The 20,851-nt window shown below is 39.2% G+C and overlaps 1 protein-coding gene across 1 annotated transcript in view; it reads right to left on the reverse strand.

The window, feature by feature from the left end:
* LOC122916719 (phospholipid-transporting ATPase FetA-like) overlaps positions 1-20,851 on the reverse strand; it is a gene marked incomplete at its 5' end in the record, with an annotated part of 62,802 nt that overhangs the window by 20,713 nt on the left and 21,238 nt on the right. Inside the window, 4 exons of the mRNA XM_044264141.1 lie at positions 195-360; positions 7,464-7,507; positions 8,206-8,459; positions 12,309-12,505. Of these exons, the coding sequence (XP_044120076.1) occupies positions 195-360; positions 7,464-7,507; positions 8,206-8,459; positions 12,309-12,505 (661 nt within the window). The remainder of the gene's footprint in view (positions 1-194; positions 361-7,463; positions 7,508-8,205; positions 8,460-12,308; positions 12,506-20,851) is intronic.

Consider the following 20,851-nt stretch of genomic DNA (forward strand, 5'->3'; position numbering starts at 1 on the left):
GGTTGTCTTCTACTTGAATATCTCCAGTGACTAGAAGCTCACTAGTTGCCTATTCATCCCATTGCTGGACAACACTCCCTATTAGAAAGCTCTTAGATTAAGCCATTACAAATGATATCAAACCAAGCCCACCTGTAGCCATCCTAGATTCTATGACATATTCTCTGTCTATGAGTCCTCAGGCCCCTCCTCACCTTCCACTTTCTCTTCTGACATCACAGTGTGACACAATGAGAGTGAGAGGAAAAACAAGTGCACCCAGTGATCTCCCTTTTTCATGGCTTCCACCAAAGTATTGTCATAAAATGAAAACTTAGGATCAGCCAGTTTGTTGTAGGAGAAGTCGACCTTTTCTGTTTCCTAGAACATATAAGCCAGAACAAACTTCTCAGTGGAAGCCTGACACTTTACAGAAGGTCTGTTTGGGGACAGCTTCTGGAATGGGATAAGAACTCTTAGCAGGAGGATGGGAAGAGAAAATCAAGATAAATGGAGGAGACTCTGTGCTGGTTTCTAAGGTCTTTCTAGCTCTGACCTGAACCATCCATTCCCTTGGGCCAGAAAAGATCCATCCCACAGGAGAAAAACTGAGGGCTAGTTGGCAGACACTTCTTGTCCCCCTTCTTCCCCAGCTACCCTGAATGATCAATGGCCATCTTTAGGCTCTACTCTTCCAAGTCCCAAATCCAGGGTAATCAAACTTGAGGAAATGGGGGGGGGGTAACTTCTCCATAATAGTAAATGGTATCTGGAAAAATTTTGTCTCTGGATGCCCTCTGTCTGATTTTGGGGCCTGGGAAGGGAACTTAACCCTAAGTACAGTGATATCACTGTGTTGCACTACTTCCGTCTAACCACACAGGTGGCTAGAGAGGAATACTGCAAAATAGAGGCAAGGCTGTATAACAAGGAAGCTTCAGTACATACCTATTGATCACAGACTTAATTTTGAGCCATTTTACTTGACTTGTCAGCATACCTGGTCCCTTCTTGCCTCTAACCCTCAAGGACCCAATATTCACTAACATTTTCCCAGTTCCTTTAGATATTGACTCTCATTCTCCATTTCAGCTAGGCTTGTAGTGACCATCTTGGGTAAACATGACTCTGTTTGGCTGTGAGACTCTATTGTCCCCATCCTGGAGTGTCATATTAATAACAAACTTCTCCAGTCCATACCAGAACTCTCAAGGATATTTCTCTAGCTCTTTGTGGTTATGGTTCTACATCTGCTGGGTCCCAGTATGTCAAGTATAGACATAACTGTCCTGGTTGGTGCTATGTCTGGAACAGGGACGTTTGTAGTAAACTATATTGGCTCTTTCCTTCTTCTTTCTTCTTTAAAAATTTTATTTATTTACTTGAGAGAGAGAGTGAGAGAGAGAGAAGGAACAGGGAGAGAGGGAGAGCAGACTCCCTGCTGAGTGGAGAGCCCAACTCAGGGCTGGATCACGGGACTCTGGGATCATGACCTGAGTCAAAGGCAGATGCTTAACTGACTGAACTACCCAGATGCTCTTTCCTATATACCATCTAGAAGGAGTTTTGTCACAGCAGTGAGGAAGTATGGTCAGGTCCAGAACCATGCCCTAGACCTGGCCAACCACAGAACTGTGAGCTCTGGGAAGTTTGTGAGTTCAGTAATTTAAGATAATTCACTATGTAGCATCTCCTGAGGCTTTTCTAGAACTGGGATCTTACACCGGCACACTTTTTGAAACTGGAAGCTGGTGAGTGATTAGAGAAAAGTTGGAGGGTAGGCATGAGGTAGATCCTGCATTACCATTTTATATGCAATAGGGAGTCATAGCAATTTTTTTTCTGGAAATGATATAATTAGATTTGTGTCAGAGAAAGTCCTCTGGTAGCAGCAGAATATACTGGAACTAACAAGATGTGAAGCAGGGAGACCAGTTAGGAGGCCATTGAGTAATTCACAAGAGAAATGATGTAGTAACAATAAATATTAAATTAAGAGAATAGTTTGAAAATATAGGGAATAGAACTGATACATGATATGAGGGGTGACAGAGGGAAAGTTAAAAATAATTTTATATTTCCTAATTGGGCCCCTGAATAGATGATAAGACCATTCACTGAGATAGGATACCTGTCAGGAGGATATTTTTCACAGGTTGAACTGGAGATACTTGAAGGATTTACAGGTAGTGACGAAAGCAGGCATATATAGTTTGAAGCTTAGGTAAGAGATCAAAACTAGTTTCTAATCCCCCCTTCCAGACAAGTAATGTTGGAGAACATTAGATCTGGCTGGATACAGGAGTGATACAGGGCAGTCTTGGAGCTGCAGTATAGCATGATCTGAGAGGCAGAATTCATGGAAAATTCTGAGACTGTAAGCCAAAGAACCAGTTAAATAAGGTGAAAAGGCAAATCCAGGTACTGCACAAAAGGATGGAAACTGGGGATACCAGGTGAGAGGAAGGGGATTCAGAATGGAGGATAGAGGTAGTAACCGAGTAAACTCCTTAAGGCACTACGACATAGCTATATAGAGTTTCTATAAAATATCTTTAGTCATGGCCATGGGTAGGAGGGAGCAACAAAGGATTCCTTAGATAGATGGATTTGGAGGTCATCAATAAGTAGGTGGTAGTTAAAGCCATGTAAATACAGGAGATTATTCAGGGAAACTATACAGATGGGGAAGAGGTTCAATAAGAGAGCCTTGGAGAACATCAGCTCCTACGGCCAAGTTGATGAGAAAAAGCAATTAGACAGGAAGAAAAAACAAGAAGAGAGTTATTTAACAGAAGCCAATAGACCGGAACTTTAAGAAAAAGTGGAGATGAAGTGTTAAAATCTGCAGAGAAGTTGGGTAAGGATTTAACAGCAAGTAGTCAACTAGGATAGTTGGCTAGGAAACTCTGCTAGTTGGCTAGGATAGTTTCAGTGGATATGCTAGGACAGAGTCTGACTACAGAGAGTAGATTGAAGAATGAAAGAAAGGTGAGGAGTTAGAGACCTCTGTAATTGCCTTTTTACTTATATGGTTCCTCCTCCAGTCTGCCAACTCTTTGAAGGTAGGGAACATGTCTCTTTTGTTTTTCTCCAACCTTCAGCATTTACTCAAATTCTGACATACGGTTGATAGTATTTTGGACTGGTGGAGACACATAATGGCTAGAGGGTAATGCAAGAATAGTTCTAAGTGCTTTTTAAAAATATATGAATAAAAATAAAATATAAAAATTTATTATCAGGGACGCCTGGGTGGCTCAGTTGGTTAAGCAGCTGCCTTTGGCTCAGGTCATGATCCCAGTGTCCTGGGATCGAGTCCCACGTCGGGCTCCTTGCTCTGCGGGGAGCCTGCTTCTCCCTCTGACTCTGCCTGCCACTCTGTCTGCTTGTGCTCACGCTCGCTCTACCTCTCTCTCTGACAAATAAATAAATAAAAATAAAATCTTTAAAAAAAATTTATTATCAGTGGTTATCTCTGTTTAATGGGCTAAGGGTTATTTTACTATTTTATTTATTTTAACTACATATTTTATTTTAAATTAATACTCTTTATTTTTTAAAATTTTATTTTTAAAGATTGTATTCATTCATTTGACACACAGAGAGAGAGAGCACAAGCAGGGAGAGTGGGAGAGGGAGAAATAGACTCCCCGCTGAGCAGGGAGCCTGACGTGGGATTCAACCCCAGGACCCTGGGATCACGACCTGAGCTGAAGACAGATGCCTAACCGACTGAGCCACCCAGGTGCCCAATACTCTTTATTTATTTATTTATTTATTTGACAGAGAGAAAGATCACAAGCAGGCAGAGAGGCAGGCAGAGAGAGAGGAGGAAGCAGGCTCCCTGCTGAGTAGAGAGTTGGATGTGGAGTTCAATGCCAGGACCTGAGATCATGACCTGAGCCTAAGGTCATGATACATTATTATGAACTAAAGTCTGTAGTTTACACTAGAATTCATTCTGCATTGTAAAGTTCTATGGGTTTTGAAACATGCATATTTTAATGAATCCACCATGACAGCATCACACAGAATAACTGCACTGCCCTAAAAATCTCGTGTGCTCCACTGCTTCACTCTCTCTCCACCTCTCCCCAAACCCCTGACAACCACTGATCTTTTTACTGTCTTTACTGTTTTGCCTTTTCCAGAATGTCATATAGTTGAAATCATACAGTATATGCCTTTTCAGATTGGCTTCTTTCATTTAGCAATATGCTAAGTGAAAAGTTAAAGTTCTTCCCTGGGGCACCTGGGTGGCTCAGTCATTAGGCATCTGCCTTTGGCTCAGGTTGACAGTTCCAGGGTCCTGGGATTGTGCCGCACTGGGCTCCCTGCTTAGCAGGAGGCCTGCTTCTCCCTCTCCCATTCACCCTGCTTGTGTCCCTTTCTCCCCCTGTTTGTGTTCCCTTTCTCCCCCTGCTTGTCTCTCTCTCTCTGTCAAATAAATAAATAAATAAAATCTTAAAAAAAAAAAAAAGTTTTTCCCTGGGGGACCTGGGTGGCTCAGTTAGTTAAGTGTCTGCCTTCATCTCTGTCATGACCTCAGGGTCCTGGGATCAGCTCTGCATTGGGTTCCCTGCTCAGTGGAGAGTCTGTTTCTCCCTCTTCCTCCTCCTGCTTGTGCTCTCTCTCTAATAAATATAATCTTTATTAAAAAACAGTCTGAGGGGTTTGAAGTGGCGGGGGGGTGGGAGGTTGGGGTACCAGGTGGTGGGTATTATAGAGGGCACGGCTTGCATGGAGCACTGGGTGTGGTGAAAAAATAATGAATACTGTTTTTCTGAAAATAAATAAATTGGAAAAAAAAAGTTCTTCCTTGTGTTTGTGTGTATGTGGCTTGATAGCTCATTTCTTTTTACTGCTGCGTAACATTCCATTGTATGGATGTACTAAGCATTATTTTATTTTATTTTTTCAAAAGATTTTATTTATTTATTTGACAGACAGAGATCACAAGTAGGCAGAGAGGCAGGCAGAGAGAGAGGGGGAAGCAGGCTCCCCGCTGAGCAGAGAGCCTGATGTGGGGCTCGATCCCAGGACCCTGATCCCAGGACCCTGAGACCATGGCCTGAGCTGAAGGCAGAGGCTTTAACCCACTGAGCCGCTTGGGCGCCCCAGCATTTTTTTAAAGAAAGGAAAAACTTGAGTTGAGGGGAAAGAATCACATTAAGGAGATAACTTTTAGATACTAAGAAAGAGAGAGCTTAGGACTGACTGAGGTTCCTGAAGAAGTGGGAAGGATATGGGAAAAAAAGAATTCTCATATACTTTGGTGGGATTATTAATTGATGCAATCTATCTAGAGAGCAATATGGCAATATTAAATGCATTAAAAATGTGGCCACCCTTTGACCAGCTTGTATTCCCTACAAACTACAACTTTGTTTATATTGCCAAGGTCATTACCAGAGTGCCTGGAAGAGGACTGAAAGCAGAAGCAGAAGCAGCAGCAGAAGAAGAAGGTGAAGAAGGAGGGGAGGAGGAAGAAGAAGAAGAGGAAGAAGAAGAAGGAGGAGGAAGAGGAGGAGGAGAAGGAGGAGGAGGAGGAGGAGGAGGAGAAGGAGGAGAATGAGAATGAGAAGGAGAAGAGGAGGAGGAGGAGGAGGGGGAGGGGGAGGAGGGGGAGGAAGGAGAAAGATATTCTTTCCCATTCCTAATATCTTTGGAGAGATATAAATGAGGCAGTAGTTGGGAGCTGGAGTTAGCTATCTGGTACATAAGTCAAGTGGCTAAGGGTTTGGAACTGGTTCTAGAAGGAAAGGGATAGGGTAAGGAGTACCATGAAGGTAAAAGAGAAAGCCCTATGAAGGGATGATTAAAATAAAATCCATAAACATAAACTGAGATTTAATACTTGAGAAAATAGTCAAAATGAACCAGCTAGAAATAGGAAGAATGAATATGAAGATATTTTTATAATTGTGTGAGTTAGGACTATTAAATATATCACAAATCCTAAAACTATAAAGGAAAAAGACTGACAGACTTGGTCACACACATTAGAAACTTCTACACAGAAAAAAAAATGATAAACAAAACCCAAAAGACAAAAATGGGGAAAGTAACTATAATGTATGTGCCAAAGGAAGAGTTGGTGTTTTTACTATATAAAGAGTGCTTTCAAATAAGAAAAAAAGGGCAAAGAGTATGAACAGGCAACTCATAAAATATTATAAATAGGAAATTAAGTGGGTAGGGGAAGGAAAATAAGGACATAAAAATGATTCAATCTGATTAGTAAACAGAGGAAGATAAATTACATGAGATGTCACTTTTTACCAATTAAATTTCTAAAGATTAAAATATGATTAATACCCAGTACTGATATGGATATGGGAAGAAAAGAATTCTCAGATACTTTGGTGAGATTATAAATTGATGCAATCTATCTAGAGAACAATATGGCAATATTAATTCATTAAAAATGTGGCTACACTTTGACCAGCCAATTTCAATTCTAGGACTTTATTCTAAAGAAATAATTATCAGAAGAAGAGACAAGAATGTATATACCAAGCTGCTTACCACAATATCATTTATAATAGCAAAAGAAAATGGAATAAAAATAGGGGGTTGTTTAAATAAATTAAGGTACACTAATACTATTGGATATGCCACTCATCCAAAATGATGATGTAGACCTAAATTTACTGACATGGAAACAAGACTACAATATACATCAAGTGCATAAAAAGGAGGGTGAAAATAGCATACTTGCTATAATGCTTCTTCTTTCATTCCTTTTCTTTCTTTCCTTCCTTATTTTCTTTCTTCTCCTTCCTTCCTCCCATCCATCCATTCATATGTCTATCATTAGATCTCAATGTATATGTGTGTGCATATACACACATGAAAAATATCTGAAAGAGTATACCTCTAAATTTTACACTGGTTTTCTACAAGGGATTGAGTGACTTTAACTTTCTTCTTCATACATTTCTGTATAGTTTGGACTTTTTTTTTTTATAGTGAGCATAGATTATTTTTTAAACAGAAAAAAAAGGTATTTTCATTTTAAAACACAGATTTCAAAAAAAAGAATTAATCAACAAATGGGAGTTTGAACTATAAAATATGAATGTTTAAAATGCAAGGAATTCTTGGGATGCCTGGGTGGCCCAGTCAGGTAAGTGTCTGCCTTCAGCTCAGGTCATGATCCTGGAGTCCTGGGTTTGAGTCCTACATCAGGCTCCTTGCTCAGCAGGGAGCCTGCTTCTTCCTTTGCCCCCTGCTTGCGTTCTCTCTCTCTGACAAATAAAATCTTAAAAAAAAACCCAAAAAACACAAACCCAAATCCCATTGAACAAATGGCCTACAAATAAACATAGGCCATTTGTACAATGCTTTCTGATATTATGGAGCCAATAAAAGCTTTACTATTTCAGGAGCTAAGGGACTCCCAATTTGTGTCAACGATGTTGCTATGCAGCACAGCCTTAGCTCCCACATGCATTTTACAGGGAGCTGCAATCACTCACCTCAGAGACTTCTACCCTTTGTCCATTCTTGTCATAGCCATAACCTGTTGGTAAGGAAACAGAGCAGAGACTTGGCAAGGGTTTTCTTTTATTCATATATTTTTATTTATTTGACAGAGAGAGAGAGAGACTCACTGTCTCGAGAGAGGGAACACAAGCAGGGTGAGTGGGAGAGGGAGAAGCAGGCCCCCTGCAGAGCAGGGAGCCTGATGTGAGACTCAATCCCAGGACCCTGGGATCATGACCCGAGCTGAAGTCAGATGCACTGACTAAGCCACCCAGGTGCCCCTTGGCAAGGGTTTTAAAGAGAGGTTTAAATTTTTTTGTTGTGGTAAAATACATGTAACATAAAATGTTAACTATTATTTAGTGTACAATTCAGTGGCATTCATTATGTTCCTTTGATAGCTTCTCTCAAGCCTGCTTATTGGTCTGAAGTGGAGATTAGCAGCTTCATCAACATGCTGGTTTCTCCGTCTGATTTAGTATGAGTGAACTGACACTCTCAAGACATCAGGAATACCTTGAGGACAGAGATTAAGTCTTGTACATCTTGGTATTCCCAATTTCCAACACAATGGTTTACCTCTATAAGGTGTTAAACAAATGCTTTTTGGTAAGCAGGTAAATGGAGTCGGGGATCTTTGCTTAGCAAATAGGGAAGGCTGAAGATTAAGAGGTAAATGTGAATTTCAGAGGCATATAGATTTAGAGGGAGATTACTCTTGGAAAGAATTTCAAGATAGAATTTCCCTAGGACTCAGGGAAAGCAGGAAGGCATGCATACCATAGATTATCCCATTAATAGAACACTTATTGAAAATCATGATGTTCTGAGTCAGGGTTCCAGTTTTGTCGGAGAACACATATTTGACCTGGCCAAGTTCCTCATTAAGGGTGGTGGTGCGAGCCTGTGCTGGTGTATTCTTTGGTGCATAATACATCTTCCGATCCCAGTTGATATAGAAACTGTTGCCCAGTCTTATTATCTCAACACTGAAGAAAGCAAGAAAAGAAGGGTCCTGGGTCAGAAGAGATCAAATACATCATCCTGGTTTCCTTCTTAACAGTCCTATGATAGGTCAGGGTGAGGACCTGAAAATCAGAGTATCTTCCTTGGGAACCTACCAGGGATTTTGAAGGACTCTTCCCACCAGCCAACCCAATGTAATTCTGATTTTGACCATTATTATCCAGGGCTTTACCACCCGAGACATACTTAATTTTGCTGAGGCATAACCCCTTTTCATTCTTTCTTCTTCCAAAACATACCCAGGAAAAGTAAAATATTTTGAATTTCTGCAGTAATGCAAAGCCTGACAGAATTAAGAACTAAGGGCACCTGGGTGGCTCAGTGGGTTAAGCTGCTGCCTTCAGCTCAGGTCATGATCTCAGGGTCCTGGGATCGAGTCCCGCATCGGGCTCTCTGCTCAGCAGAGAGCCCGCTTCCTCCTCTCTCTCTGCCTGCCTCTCTGCCTACTTGTGATCTCTCTCTGTCAAATAAATAAATAAAATATTTTAAAAAAAAGAATTAAGAACTAACTACTAAAAGGCTGCCTAGGTTAAATTAGAGGATTACTGTAACTGTCATGTAAATCCACGGTAAAGAAGAGAGAGAAACTTGAAACACTCAAACTTCTTTGTACATAAGAAGGGAAGGATGTCTAAAAATTAGAAACAGCTGATTATAGAAGCTGACCTGATAAATTTCCAGGCAGACCCAGTCTTCCTGTGGGGTAGCTTCTCCCTCATCACCAACCCTAATAGTGTCCTCCTTACTTTATCTGAATTTTCCCTATTGCCTATTCACATTCCTCTTCTATTCCAAGTAAGGTACATTATAGATTCTTTATGGTTAACAAGCATCTTCATTTTAAAACAGTTAAGATTTTTAAGGGGCCTCCTTCCTATCATTATTCATGCTTAATGTGTGTTAGTTTTGATAGCTTCTAAGAGACAGCTGCATTGAGCAATGTGGATTTTTTTATTTCAGGTGAGGTGGGAGGGTTCTAGCCCACATTATTGACTACTAGATCTCATGCATGGACTCTTGATCCCTCCCTTCCTTGCCATACTAACCAACACAGCAATTTCTCTAAATCCAAACATTTAATCAGATTATTTCTATCCTTAGAAAGGTCTTTCTGGCTTTTAGGATAAAATCCAGACTACTTGTCCTGGCATTTAAGGCTCTCTTGGATCTGATATTAAATTACCATCCAACATTTTATCCTAGGCTACTCACTGTTCTCTGACTAGATCAAGCTTTTAAAAAACACCAAACCGGGACGCCTGGGTGGCTCAGTTGGTTGGACGACTGCCTTCGGCTCAGGGCGTGATCCTGGAGTCCCGGGATTGAGTCCCGCATCGGGCTCCCAGCTCCATGGGGAGTCTGCTTCGCTCTCTGACCTTCTCCTCGCTAGTGCTCTCTCTCACTGTCTCTCTCTCTCTCAACTAAATAAATAAAATCTTTAAAAAAAAAATAAAACACACCAAACCATACAAACCATAAAAATCATACAAACTGATATTTCTGTTTGCAATATTGTTTTGCTATTTTTACTTGGTGAATTCTACTCTTTTCTCAAGTATCAGTTTGATTGTTACTTTTTGGAAATCCCCAAGGTTCTCCAAGTAGAATCAACCCATTCCTCTTCTAGTCTCCCACAGCATTCCCATACATACTCCTACTACATCATTTTCTATATTGTACCATAATTTTAAAAAGATTTTATTTATTTATTTGACAGAGAGAAGCACATTCAGAGAGGGAACACAAGCAGGGGGAGGGGCAGAGGGAGAAGCAGGCTCCCTGCTGAGTGGAGAGCCTGATACGGGGCTCCATCTCAGGACCCTGGGATCATGACCTGAGCTGGAGGCAGATGCTTAACCTACAAAGCCACCCAGGTGGCCCTGTAATTTTTTAAGTATCTGTTTCCATGGCTATGTTATAAGCTTATCTAGAGAAGCAGCTGTCTTGTTATTCATGCTTCTATTTCTTTCTTTTTTTTTTTAAACCAATTTTATTTATTTAAATTCATTTCAATTAACATATCCAGCATTATTACTCTCAGGGGTAAAATTAAGTGATTCAAAATTTACACATAACATCCAGTGTTCATTACATCAAATTCCCTCCATAATGCCCATTACCCAGTTAACCTACACCCAATGACATCCCCTTTGAAAACCCTCAGTTTGTTCCCTAGAGTTAAGAGTCTCTTATAATTTTCCTCCCTCTCTGATTTCCTCTATTTTTTTAAATTTATTTTTTAAAAATTTTCCCTCCCTTCCCCTATATTCATCTTTTGTTTCTTAAATTCCACACATGGCTGAAATCATATGGTATTTCACTTTCCCAGACTGAGTTATTGCACCTACTGCAACATCTCTCCTTCCATCCATGTGGTTGCTAATGGCGAGGTGGTTTTTTTTTTTTTTAAGATTTTATTTATTTATTTGACAGACAGAGATCAAAGTAGGCAGATAGGCAGGCAGAGAGAGGGAGAGGAGGAAGCAGGCTCCCTGCTGAGCTGAGAGCCCGATGCGGGACTTGATCCCAGGACCCCGAGATCACGACCTGAGCCGAAGGCAGCGGCCCAACCCACTGAACCACCCAGGCGCCCCATGCTTCTATTTCTAACACCTATTATAATGCTTGGCACATAGTAGGTGCTCAATAAATATTAAATTAATAAGATAATTTTGTCACTTAAGGTGCTTTTCAGGTTGGACTGTCACAGGGCAGGGCTTAGGACACTTGGAAAGAAGGATACGAAAATGTGTCTGGGTGCATATTGTGAAAGGGAATGATGAAAACAGAAAAAAGGAGATCAGAGTAAAAATTTATTTTATCTATTTCAAATTTTTGACCATGCAAAGGAGGAGGAAACATCCTTTTCTGTACCAACTTTTTGAAACCAGAATTTAGGTCATAATTATACCTATCTACCATTTGTCATATTGTTTCTATGGGAAAACAGAATGTGAGTTCTGATTAAATGATTTACAAATGAATATTTGGAACCTATCTCATTGATTAACTGTGGCTCCCTGGCTTGTGCTTTAGCATCACCCAATTTCTGTACATTTTTTCTAATTATTGTATGGGTTTATATGTCTTAGTCTTTTTTTAAAGATTTCATTTATTTATTTGACAGAGAGAGATACAGTGAAAGAGGGAACACAAGCAGGGAGAGTGGGAGAGGGAGAAGCAGACTCACCATGGAGCAGGGAGCCCAGGACTCTGGGATCATGACCTGAGCCAAAGGCAGATGCTTAACGACTGAGCCACTGAGGTGCCCCTAGTCATTTACATTATAAGCCATTTGAGGGTAGGGATGATTTTCTTTTGTATAACACACATAGTATCTAGCACAGTATCCTGGATATGGAAAGCACTTACACAATCTCTAGACTTTTTTTTTTTTAACACTTGGATAAGAAGTTTGGCAGTTTTCTTATCTTTTTTTTTATTATTAAGATTTATTTATTTGAGAGAGAGAGAGAAAGAGAAGCACAAGCAGAAGGGAGCCAGGGAGAAGAAGAGAGAATCCCAAGGTTACTCCACATTGAGTATGGAGCCAGATGTGGGCCTCAATCTCAGGACCCTGAAACATAACCTGAGCTGAAACCATGTTGGTCTTTTAACTGACTGTGCCACCCAGGCACCCCTATCTCTAGACATTTCTCAGAGTGTTTTGTACACTGGGCACTGTGGGAAGGAAACAGTTAAAGAGCACGCAATCTATGTTATCTAAACATTCACAGTCTATTTGGTAAGTTAAGCAGGAAGTAAAAAGTCAGTTTCTCCCCCTATAACACAAAGTGATCAAAAAAGCCTACCTGACATAAAGGGAAATGGGCACCATAGTGTTGAGAATAATGAAATAGGACCAGAACGTGAGGATGGCAGAGACAACTGATGAAGACACAAATTCTTCCCATGGTAGAAAATCCTGGAAGTAGTAGCCTTTCTTGTTCTCCCAAATGCCATGCCCAATTGCTAGGATAAAACACATGCCACCTAAAAACAGGAAAATCTGAAAAATCAAAAAAAGAATTAACATTTTGTCCAAGACATATGCTGCTTCAGACCTACCTTTTGGAGACTTATCTCTCAACAAACTTCTCTCTCTTCTTGGAGGTGAGGGGTGCCCTATAGCTCATAGGCTCTAACCAGTACTACCCAGAATAGGAAAAAAAAAAAAAAAAAGCCCAGCAGGAGGCATCTTTGGAACCTTGAAGGGAAATAAAAGTAACTAAACTAGGGGAGCCTGGGTGGCTCAGTCATTAAGCATCTGCCTTCAGCACAGGTCATGATCCCATGATCTGCTGGGTGGGAAGCCTGCTTCTCCGTCTCCCACTCCCCTGCTTGTGTTCCCTCTCTCACTGTGTCTCTCTCTGTCAAATAAATAAATAAAATCTTTAAAAAGTAACTAAACTATATTAAACACTTATTAAATATCAGCAACTGTGCTGAGTACTTTATGTATATTATTTAATTTAATATTTATAAAACCTCCTTTTTAGTAATAGATAAGGAACTTGATACTAAAAACAGAAAAGTGTTTTTCCTAAAGTCACTTTGCTGCTAACTAGCATGGAACCCAATGTGGGGCTCAATCTCATAACCCTGAGATCATGGCCTGAGCCAAAACCAAGAGTCAGCTGCTTAACTGACTGCACCACCCAGATGCCCCTAAAGATAATACCTTCTTACCCAAGATCATGGTTCCAAGTTAGCTCAATCTGTCATCAGGTTGAGAGAGAAAAGGGTATAGAGGGACAAGGAAGCAAAAAAGACAAATTTGAGAATGATGTTTAGAAAAGAAGTTTGGGAAGAGGAGATAATCTTCCTGAACTCATTTTACAAGGCCAGATTACCCTGGTACCAAAGCCAGACAAGGACACTACAAGAGAAAAAAACAATAAGCCAATATCCTTGATGAATATAGATGCAAAACTTCTCAACAAAATACTAACAAACCAAATTCAACAACACATTTAAAGGATCAAACATTGTGATCAATTGGGATTTAGACACTAATGAAAGAAAGTGAAGATACAAATAAACGTAAAGATATTCTATGTTCACGGACTGGAACAATAAACATTGTTAAATTCTATACTACCCAAAGCTATCTATAGAGTCAATGGAATGCCTATCAAGATTCCAATGGCATTTTTTTCCACAGATATAGAAAAACTAATGCTAAAATTGCTATAGAACCCTAAAAAACTGTGAATGGCCAAAGTAATCTTAAGAAAGAAAACTAAGCTAGATGCATCACATGTCCTCATTTCAGACTATATTACAAAGCTATATTAATCAAATCAGTATGGGTGCCTCAGTTGGTTAAGCAGCTACCTTTGGCTCAGGTCATGATCCCAGTGTCCGGATCAACCCCCACATTGGGCTCTTTGCTCAGTGGGAAGCCTGCTTCTCCCCTGCCTGCTGCTGCCTCTGCTTGTAGCTTGCTCTCTACCACCCCGCCGTGTCACATAAATAAAAGCTTAAAACAAAAAACAGAAACAACGTATGATACTGGCATAAACACAGATATATACACCAATGGGACAGAGTCAAGAGTCCAGAAGTAAACCCATGCACATAAGGCCAACTGATACTGGACAAGGGAGGCAAGAAAACTCAATGGAGAAAAGACAGACCCTTCAATAAATGGTGCTCAAAAAACTAGATAATCGTATGTAAAAGGGTAAAACTGGACCCCTATCTTATACCTCTCACAAAAATTTACTCAAAATGGATTAAAGACTTAAATGTAAGACCTGAAACCATAAAATTCCTAGGAAAAAAGCAGAGAAAAAGCTCTCTTGACAGCAGTCTGGCAATGATTTTATGGATGTGACAACCCCAAAGCACAAGCAACAAAAGCAAAAATGGGTAAGTGCGATTACATCAAATTAAAGTCTTCTATACAACAAAAGAAATGATTGACAAATAAAAAGGCAATCTATGGAGTGAAAGAAGATATTTGCAAATTGTGTATCTGATAAGAGGTTAATATCCAAAATACATATGGAAGTCATGTAACTCAACAGCAAATAGCAAAAAAGCAAATAATTCGATTAAATAAAGGGCAAAGGACCTAAATAGAAAAGAGGTTTATTTTTTAATTAAAATTTCTTTTAAGATTTTGTTTATTTATTTGTGAGAGAGAGAGTATGCACACACAAGTGAGGAGGGGTGAGGAGCAGAGGGAGAAGGAGAAGCAGACTTCCTACTGAGCAGAGAGCTATACATGGGGCTCCATCCCAGGACCCTGAGACCATGACCTGAGCTGAAGGTAGGCATTTAACTGACTGAGCCATCCAGGCACCCCAATAATAGGTTTCAAATATTTGTTTCGTATTTAGATTTCAAATGCCCAAAAGGCATGTGAAAAGATACTCAACATCACTAATTATCAGGGAAATGCAAATCAAAACCACAATGAGATGTCACCTTAGAAATGCTATAATCAAAGAATGTTAGAATGGCTGTAATAAAAAAAAAAAAGAGATAACACGTACTGGGGGGATGTACACTGTTGTTGGGAATGTAAATTGGTACAGCCGTTATGAAAACAGTTCGGATGCTCCTGAGAAAATTAAAACTAGAACTACCATACGATCTAGTAATTCCATTTCTGAGTATATATCAAAAGGATATTAAATTACTATCTTGAGGAGTTATCTGTATCCCCATGTTCACTGTGCCATTATTTACCAAAGCCGAGACATGGAAATCACCTAAGTGTCTACTGACAGATGAACAAAGAAAATGTGTTACACACACACACAGAGGAATATTAGTCAACCATAAAAAAGAAGAAAATTCTGCTATTTGTGACAACATGGATGAACGTTGATGGCATTATGCTAAGTGAAATAAGTCAGAGAAAGATAAATACTCTGATACTCTTTATGTGGAATTTAAAACAAAAACAAAGTCCCATAAAAACAGACAGCAAATTGGTGATTGCTAGGGGCTAAAGGTAGGTGAGGAGGAGTGGGGTGAAGGTGGTAAAAGACCACAAAGTTCCAGTATAAGATATTTAAGTTCTGGAGATGTAATGAACAGCATGGTGACTAGGCCTAACAATCCTGTATTGTATTTTTGAAAGTTGCTGAGTAAGTAGATCTTAAAAGCTCTTACCACCAAACTAACAAACAAAAGAATTATACCTCTGTGAGGTATGAATGTGTTAACTATCCTTAGTGTGGTAATTACCTCACTATATATTTGACATATGCATATATCAAATCACTGTATGGTACACCTTAAACTCATACATTACATGCCAATTATATCTTAAAATATATGTATATATGTTCTTTTTTTGACAGCTTCTTTGGCTCAGCATAATTTTTTTATTTTGAGATTTATTTATGTTTTTGCATCTACTGATAGTTTATTTATTTTTATTGCTGAGTAGCCTTCTATTGTATGGATATTGCACAATTTGTTTACTAATTTGTTAGACATTTGAGTTTTCCCAGTTTATGTGCCAAACATGTGTGCACAAGATTTTACATGGATATATGCTTTTATTTCCTTAGTAAATATCTAGAATTGGACTTGCTGGATCCTACAGTAAATTTATATTTAACTTTTTAGGAAACTGCTAAATGCTTTCCAAAGTTGTACAATTTTACATTCCACTTCGTTAGATGCCCACATACCTTTAGAGCAGACAGATATGATGTTACTGTTGAACCATTTCTAAGTCTGCTCAATGATCTTCATACCTGTGCACTTTGTCACAAAGTGTAATTAGCTCAAAGCAACACATTCCCACTGCTAGATGGCTGGAGTTCTTCATCTTTGAGTTGCTGATGGGAAAAGTACTTATTTTTGAGGGGAAAGTCTTTGAAGACAAGTGTATAAAACACAGAAGGAGTAGGTCTAACTGAGACCATTCTCAGAAAATGAGATTTTAAAAAACTTTCTATTATGAAAAATTTCAAATATATATTGTTATATAAATGGTATAATGAATACCTATGTACCCATCACTCAGTTTCAACAACTATCAATTCATTGCCAGTCTTACTTCATTTAAACTTCTTTTTCCCCTTTTCTTAAAAAATTTTTTTAAAAAAGATTTTATTTATTTATTTGACAGAGATCACAAGTAGGCAGAGAGGCAGGCAGAGAGAGATGGCGGGGAGAAGGAGGCTCCCCGCTGAGAGAGAGCAGAGAGCCCGATGCGGGACTCAGTCCCAGGACACTGAGATCATGACCTGAGCCAAAGGCAGAGGCTTAACCCACTGAGCCACCCAGGTGCCCTCCTCTTCCCCTTTGACGCAAATTTCTCACATTATATAATTTTATCTGTTTAATATATACCTTTAAAGGATATTATTTAAACACATAACCACATACTTTTATCACTTAAAAATTAAAAGTAAATCCTTAGTGTCATTCAATATTTGAGATTTTAGTGTTGAATGAGTAATGGGATGGGGGAGAACCAAAGAGAGGAAAACTGAAAAAAAAAATTAAAACCTGCTTTTATTTCTAGTCAAACGCAGATTCATACTGAGTAGCTGAGCTCTTTGTGATGGTCTCTCTGGGGCTATAAAACGGTTTCTTCTCAATCTTATTCCTATTTCTTTCTCCTTCTCTTCAATGTGAACTCAAGGCTATCCTCATTATTCAGATCAAACCTCAATGATGAATTCTATTGGTCCCACCTTCCTTTTTGGATAATCTATGTGGCCAGCATTAAATTTGAGTCCATATTTGACACTATTTCATCAGCTCCAGTGGGAGAGAAAATGGGGAAGGTAAAAGAATAAATTATTATTTATAAATAGAGATTTATTTATAATTTATTTATTTGTTATAAATTATTAAATTAATTATTTCTTTCAAAACTGTGGGAAAATATTACAGGGGAACTTCAACCTGCTCATCTCTGTTGCCTGGATAACTGAGAATAACCCATGATTTCATGATGTGCCCTGCCTCTACTGTGAGACCATGAGTCCCCCAGGACCAGATCTTTCTGCTCAGATTAAGCCACCAGAAAGGAAAATTACCTCTATGAGACCAAATTCCATAGGGCAGAGCTTCCCTGTCAGTGTGAGGCCTGTAGGGCCAGGACACAGTCTGCTCTTTCCTCATTCCCAGAACTTTTCCTGCTATCCCAAGGCTTTCTAAGCCCTTGCAGATATTCTATGTCTCTTATTGTGATGGAGTTTTTTGGTATGTAGTCTCTAACACTTCATCTTGCTTCTTTTCTATAGTTAGAAACAAATAAGAAATTGGTTGTGGCTACAAACCCCCAGGTTACTTGTTTATTATCAGAGCCAGTCAGATCCAAGGAGAGCAGACAGCATTCCATTTCACAAAAAGTAGTACCAGTAAACGCTCAGAGATACTCAATTTTGTCACTGTTGACAAAACTAACAGAGAACTACTAAGGATGTCCCTGTCACAGGGGAGCTCCCAGGTTTCACAGGCAGCTGTAAACAAAAAGTATTCCTTGGTCCTTTGACCTTCACATCTGCACTTTTCACTGTTCCTTACCCCCAAAATATATCCTAGATGTCTGGCACCACTCAAATTTCAAACACTCTGCTTCTTTACTCAATAGACACACTCGTACTACTTAATAGAGTGGGGTTTAGAAAGCAGTGTCACTGTCACTGGGGAGAGAGAGGGGATCAAACTCCAGCTCAGTTGGGGCTCATCAGGAAGCAATTTTGCTAAATATGCTTTTTGTATCTGCCAGATTTTCCCCTAAGAAACATTTCCAAAAATGAAGAAAATGAAGTGTTTAAACCAGGTAAGATTTGTGCTGCAGCTTCAAGAACTGAGAGTGCATTACATCTAATTACATTAACAATCTCCTGGCAATAAATACCATATAAACAAAACTACAGTGCTGACAAGAACCTAGCTAATTCTAAAACATTTCCTCATTTAGTAACCATTCAAAAGGTATTTCCTGAGCATTATTTTGGCACTTCCAAGAATATAGAGATGAATATGACCTAATTTCTATCTTAGAGTTCATAATTTGGTAGTTCAGATATTCATTCATTTTCTTCATGAACTCAACAAAGAATAGTAAAGCTCTGTTATGTATCAGGCATAGTTCTAGGGACTAAAGATGAAGTAGTAAAAACAAAAAAAAAAAGGACAACGTCTTTACTCTCAAAGAGTTTACACTGCTGTGGAGATAGGTGACCAAGAGATAGGAAGTTAAAAAAAATATTAACTAGTGCTAAGTGAAAATAAAACTAGTGCTATGATGAAAATAAAACAGGTTAACAGAATAAAGAAGGTCTTGGTGGGAGTGACTACTTTAGACAGAAAAGAGGCTTCTTTGAAAAGGTAGCACTGAACGATGAACAAAAAGCAAGCCATGCAAAGATCTGGGGCAGGCCTTGACAGCAAGGGTAAAAGTCTTAAGATAGTAACAGGTTTGTTTTTTCACTTGATTTGTAGTTTTCCTGGGTATAGATTTCTGGGTCAAAATAACTTTTATTAAGACCTTAGAAGGGATGATCCCACTAATTTCTAGGACCCAGTTATATGAGTAGGAAATCTGGTACCAACCTAATTCTCAATTTTTGGTTGGTATCTTATTCTTATCCTTGTGAAGATTTTGAGGGACTTCTCTGTACCTTTGAAGCTCTAAAATTCATGATGCTTATTGGACACTTTAGATCTGAAACTCATATCCTTTTTGAATTCTAGGAAATATTCTTCTATTATTTCTTGACAATGTTGTCCCCTCCATTTTCTCTTCCTGATACTCCTGGTAGATGAATTTGGGGGCTACTGGTTTGGCTTTCTATTAAAAAGAAGTATTTATCTCATACATTTTATCTTTTTATTAGAGAGTTCTTTGACTCTTTATTTCAGTCCTTTTATTGGTTTTTTAAAATTCAGCTATTTTTACTTCTCGAAATTCTTTTCTATTGCTCTTAGATTGCTTTTTTCTTTTTCCATTTTTTAGCAACCTATTCTTCTTTATTTATGCAATTGTGTCTTCTAAGAATAGTAATAAGAATTTTTGGAAGTTCTTTTCTTTTTTCTGAATTGTGTCTTTTCTGGGGTCAGTTATTCCATTTGTTCATCCTTATCCTTCTCTTTTGGGTTCCTGGTTTCCTTATATCTACTTAAAAATATGAGTAAAATAGCAGTTTAATCATTATAGGTTGGCTTGTTTTCTTTTGGTTAATTTTGTTTCCTCAGTAGGCCACTCTCCTGAATGGGAACATGGAAGCATGTGTTTTGTGTATGTAGGCAGGAAGTGTTATTGACGGAGCTCACCTTCAGGTGCACAAGGAGCATGCAAGCACATTTAAGCCCCATAACTACCTACCTACCTACCTGCCTGCCTACCTGAGTTATGCTATTTATTTATTTGAGAGAGAACAAGAGAGTGGTGCACATGTGTTGGGGAGGAGCAAAGGGAGAGAAAGAGAATCCCAAACAGACTCCCTGCTAAGTGAGAAGCCTGATGCAGAGCTTGATCCCAGGATCCATGAGATCATGACCTGAGCCAAAATCACAACCAACTGAACCACCCAGGTACCCTGCCCCTTGAATTTAAAATAAAATGAGTTTTACTCTAAAGTGATGTGATACCCATATTAGAAGCACTAGTGCTCTGAGAAAGGTTGCTAAATTTCCTTAGAAAGCAGTTCTCTTGTCTGAGACTGGAAGGCAAATACATTTGTTATTGCTATATACATGCTACAGGGGTGGCAGGGTGGTACAGAGGATCAATTGCTGCCCACGTTGTTTTATGGGCAGTTTTAAAATTAACTATCTCAATCATTATTCCACCTACCACTTCTGTTCTCCATACCTGCTGATGCGAGCTTGGAGCTATTACTAAGCTCTATCAAGAAGAATGCATTTGCACTGAAGCTTTTACTACTCTGGTTTATCTATCAGTATCATCGATCTAGTTTCTGCCTTCCAAAAACTCAACACCTTGGGTCTGCTGATGGTTCATCTCCTGTCAGGGCTGTTAGGTATTTACTTCGCATTTGTACTTCTTTATAGTCATTTCATTAAGCTTCTCAATGTTCTTCTTAAACTGGATGCCCAAAACTGAACACAGTAGCCCAGATAATATTTCATACTTTCTGAAGGAAAGATTGCATGAACGACCATAGAAATATAGGAATTTATAGCAACTACTCTGCCAGCTTAGCTGCCCCCAGCATTTCCACTGACTCTCTGTTGCCTCTATCCTGTGAGAACCTGAGCAGAGAACTACATTCTCTCTCTCTGGAGACCCTCACCGCAGGTACCTCAATACTCCTGCTCTAATCTACACTGGAGTTCTCTAGGCTTGCTCTTCACCTATCTTCCTAGGACTCCCTTTCACTTGTCCCCATGTTTTCGGGCTTCT

Source organism: Neovison vison, chromosome 9 (genome assembly GCF_020171115.1).
Source record: "Neovison vison isolate M4711 chromosome 9, ASM_NN_V1, whole genome shotgun sequence".
NCBI classification, from domain to species: Eukaryota; Metazoa; Chordata; class Mammalia; order Carnivora; family Mustelidae; genus Neogale; species Neogale vison.